At 52.7% G+C, this 4,039-nt stretch overlaps 1 protein-coding gene across 1 annotated transcript; it reads left to right on the top strand.

Annotated features, from left to right (window-relative positions):
- The first annotated feature begins 316 nt into the window (after nucleotides 1-316).
- Nucleotides 317-2,549, top strand: LOC125528484 (cytochrome b561 and DOMON domain-containing protein At3g61750-like). Its single transcript, XM_048692951.1, has 4 exons — nucleotides 317-663; nucleotides 1,078-1,477; nucleotides 1,747-2,033; nucleotides 2,123-2,549. Exons 1-4 carry the CDS (start codon nucleotides 493-495, stop codon nucleotides 2,381-2,383), a joined length of 1,119 nt encoding a protein of 372 aa, XP_048548908.1. The 5' UTR covers nucleotides 317-492; the 3' UTR covers nucleotides 2,384-2,549.
- The last annotated feature ends 1,490 nt before the right edge of the window (nucleotides 2,550-4,039 follow it).

Genomic DNA, 4,039 nt, shown 5'->3' on the forward strand with positions numbered 1-4,039 from the left:
CCCACCACCGCTCCCAGAAAGCACCGCCGGCACACCGCTCTCGCATCACCGTGGTACGGCGACACGAGCGCACACCGCGCGCCTGTTGCCACCTTCGCACTCCACCACCCTCCCCGTCCGGCCCCCGAACCTCCATCCAGATCTGAGCGGCGAGGACACCACACACACGCGAGAGGGACTCCCAAACCGGCGCCGCCACCAACCACGCTTCCCCGACACCCCGATCAATCATAGGGCGCCCCCAGCCGCAGTGACACTGTGTGGTGCACTGACGCGCCACCGGCAACAACCTCAACAGCAGAGATTAAAAAGATCGGCACTACCAACCGACTGCAACCTCCCAACCCCCCTCCCCGCCTCCTAAACTCCTCTCCTCCCGCACCGCAGCCGCGCAGCTAACACGTTCTTGCGCCGTCGTTGTGTCCCTGGCATTGCTGTGCGGCCACCACTGTCATTCTGCCACCGACGGAGGAGAGAGCTAGTGAGATCAGCATGGTGCGTGTGGTGGTCGCCGCGGCGGCGCTGGCCGCCGTGCTGGTGTCTGTGCTGGCGCCGGCGGCGACGGCGCAGATGGACAGCTGCAGCGGCGACCTGCCGTTCGCGCTCGTCGGCAACTACTCTGGCCTCGCCTGCCAGCCCGTCTGGAACAACTTCGTGCTCCGGGTATGTCGCCATTGTTCTGCTCCTGATGGTAGATGGTTGAGATCTAGCTGTAGAATGTAGGCTTCTTGAGACCCTGTTCAAGTTATGGCTAGCTTACCTGTGGCACAGAACTAGTGATAAGAAAGTTCATGCGAGGAAACAATAGCAGTACTGGTAAAGCTGCAGATATCCATGAATCATTACTCATTTTCTCAATGATTCAATTCAATGGGCTAGAGTTGGCATGGTAGTGTCAGATCAGAGCAATTTGGTACGGTGAAAAGCAGGGGACCAAGCTGTAATGGGATAATAAGCGTCTGTCTGTCCTGATACCTCGAGTGCCATGTGCACTTCTCACAACTCAGACGATCTAGTAGTAGCTATCAGCTCACCACCGCAATAGTAACAATCAATTGATTTGCATGCGATTTGCAGTACCACCAGGACAAGAACAACGTGCTGCGGGTGGTGCTGTCGACCATGTACAGCACGGGGTGGGTGGGGATGGGCTTCTCGCGGGACGGCCTCATGATCGGCTCCAGCGCCATGGTCGGGTGGATGGGCAAGAAGGGCCTCCCCCACATCCGCCAGTTCTCCCTCCGCTCCAAGTCCGGCTCCAAGGCCGCCGTCGTCGACCGCGGCTTCCTCGTCTCCAACAACCACGACCACACCGTCGTCGTGCAGCAGGCCAAGATCTACGTCGCGTTTCAGCTCAAGTTCTCCTACCGCCTCTCCCACCAGCACATCATCCTCGCCTTCGGCCCCGGCGTCCCCGTCAAGAACAAGCTCTCCAAGCACCAGGACAAGACCTCCTTCACCTTCGACTTCACAACTGGTAACTAAGATACGAACTGTTTATATGCAATTTCTTAGTTGCAAGCTCGATAAAGTTGATCATGTGTCGGTTACCAGGAAAAGTTTTCAATTTTTTGAGGAAAAGTTTGTTGTTTCTTTAAGCATCGTCGGTTGCACCACCTTTACATAGCATAGTTGCCAGATCAACATCATGCCGTACGACAGAATGCCTTTTTTCAACATTATCATTACTCTATTCAGAAGATTCAGAAGATCTTACAGCGTACGTGTTGGCCGATGTGCATGCAGGGAAAGGATTCGCCGACGGGCCCTTCCCCTACGGCCTTCGGCGGGCGCACGGAGGGCTCAACCTCTTCGCCTGGGGCATCCTCATGCCCATCGGCGCCATCCTGGCGCGCTACTTCCGGCGCATGGACCCGCTCTGGTTCTACCTCCACGTCGGCATCCAGTTCGCCGCCTTCATCATCGGCCTCGCCGGGGTCGTCGCCGGCGTGGCGCTGTACAGCAAGATCCAGGCCGACATCCCGGCGCACCGCGGCCTCGGCATCTTCATCCTTTTCCTCGGCATCCTGCAGGTAGACCAGTCACTCACTGCTATGCTTTCATGCTCAGGTGTATGTCTCGAATGGTAGATTCTGAATGTTGTGCAAAAAACTGTTGACAGGTTCTGGCATTCTTCCTAAGGCCCAACACGGACTCCAAGTACCGCAAGTACTGGAACTGGTACCACCACTGGTCGGGCAGGCTGGTGCTCTTCTTCGCCGCCGTCAACATCGTGCTCGGGATCCACGTCGGCGGCGGCCACGACTCGTGGAAGATCGGCTACGGTTTCAACCTCGCCATCCTCCTCATCACCGTCATCGGGCTCGAGTTCATGTTGTGGACCAGGTGGTCTAAGAACAGCGCTTCCACGCCGACGTATTGAGCTCTGTCACGACGGGGGGCCTCTGTTGATCCGGCGATGGCTATGCCCTTGTTTTTTAATTCTTTTGTTCCTTTTCTTTTCTTTTCTGGTCTGTTTTTGGTTTTCTTGTGATTTTATTTTTGTGAAATCCTGATGACTGAAATATAAGTGCAGTAGGTCCTGCTAAGCATGGTTCACCTACAGAAGTATGATGAAGACCCAAATATTACGACGGTATAAATGCACCAACAAGAATGTTGAACAACACGAATGCAGCTCGTGAGCCTATACGACCGTATGAAAAATTGTGGCACAAACCGCAGGCTGGGCATTGCAAAATCCAACCTGAAAATTCAAGGTTCCGCCTTGGGCAAGCCAGAGGCGAGAAAATAATACTCCCTCTGTTTCTAAATATTTGTCTTTTTAGATATTTCAAATGGACAACCACATATGGATGTATATAGGCATATTTTAGAGTGTAGATTCACTCATTTTCCTCCGTATGTAATCACTTGTTGAAATCTCTAGAAAGACAAATATTTAGGAATGGAGGAAGTACTTCTTTTCAAATAAAATAATGAAGCTATGCTCAATTTAGGAAAATAATGATAATAACTCACTTTGGGCTTTTCGGCTCGGTTTTAAGTGGCACCTCGGCCCACTATGGCCTTTTGTGTCGGGATGTCCTAAGCCCAGATAGTCAATACTCCCCCCCCTTGAGTTGAAACTTTGGCAAGAAAGATATATGGGTCCAAATAGTAGTAACTATTATAAATCCCACTTTTTGCTTCGGGTATTTATTATTATATGTTTTCAGCGCGTCTATTTTGAATTATTTACATTAAATTTATATATTTTTTAACATAGAGTTGCAAACTTCAACTATTGTTAAAGTGCGTAAACAAATTAAAATGTTAAATTTTGTTATATTCATTTTCTGGCACAGTTAAGACGATTTCAATGGTATCATCTTTTAGGAAGCCAAGGGGGCAGCGCGCCACGGCTTGTTATTGCCGGAGAATGGGTAGAGATCACCGGAGCTAGCGGAGATCATGATGACCCTCCTGGTTCGAAGATCCTTCACAACAAAGCCATAGGGAAAAAATTCAATAGAGCACAAGTTATCTTTGGTGAATTGGCGAACTGAAATGAGACTAGTTACGACGTGGGGAGAGAAGAGAACGTTCCGAAGATGAAAACTGTGAGGTGGGAGGGTGATAGAGCCGGTGGCTTGGATGGGGAGATGAGTACCATTTCCAACAACAATGCTAGTGAAATGAGACTTTAAAGAAGGATTCGAGAGGTCGAGGTTACCAGGGTTGCCGGTGACGTGGGAGGAGGCGCCGCTGTCGAGGTACCACTCGTGTGGAGCGGAGCCACTGTTGGGGACACCATGGGCACTGTAGGCGGCCTAGAGGATGGCCAGGTGATCCCAGGAAGGTGGTTGGGGTGGCGCCGTAGGGGGGGTAGCCGGAGATCTGCATCGGGTACGCTTGCGCATGCGACCCGGGCCGCGGGCCGAGCAAGCCGGCGGCGTTCGGAGGAACCCGACCAGGGCGCAGGTTCGGGATGGCCATCCCGTAGGGCGCGAAGAACCCCATATAGGGATTGTACGCCGTGGGTGGGGGAGCGCCATGACCACCCAGATCGCCGCGGCCACGACCACGGCCATCGCGG

Source organism: Triticum urartu, chromosome 1 (assembly GCF_003073215.2).
Source record: "Triticum urartu cultivar G1812 chromosome 1, Tu2.1, whole genome shotgun sequence".
Taxonomy (NCBI): domain Eukaryota; kingdom Viridiplantae; phylum Streptophyta; class Magnoliopsida; order Poales; family Poaceae; genus Triticum; species Triticum urartu.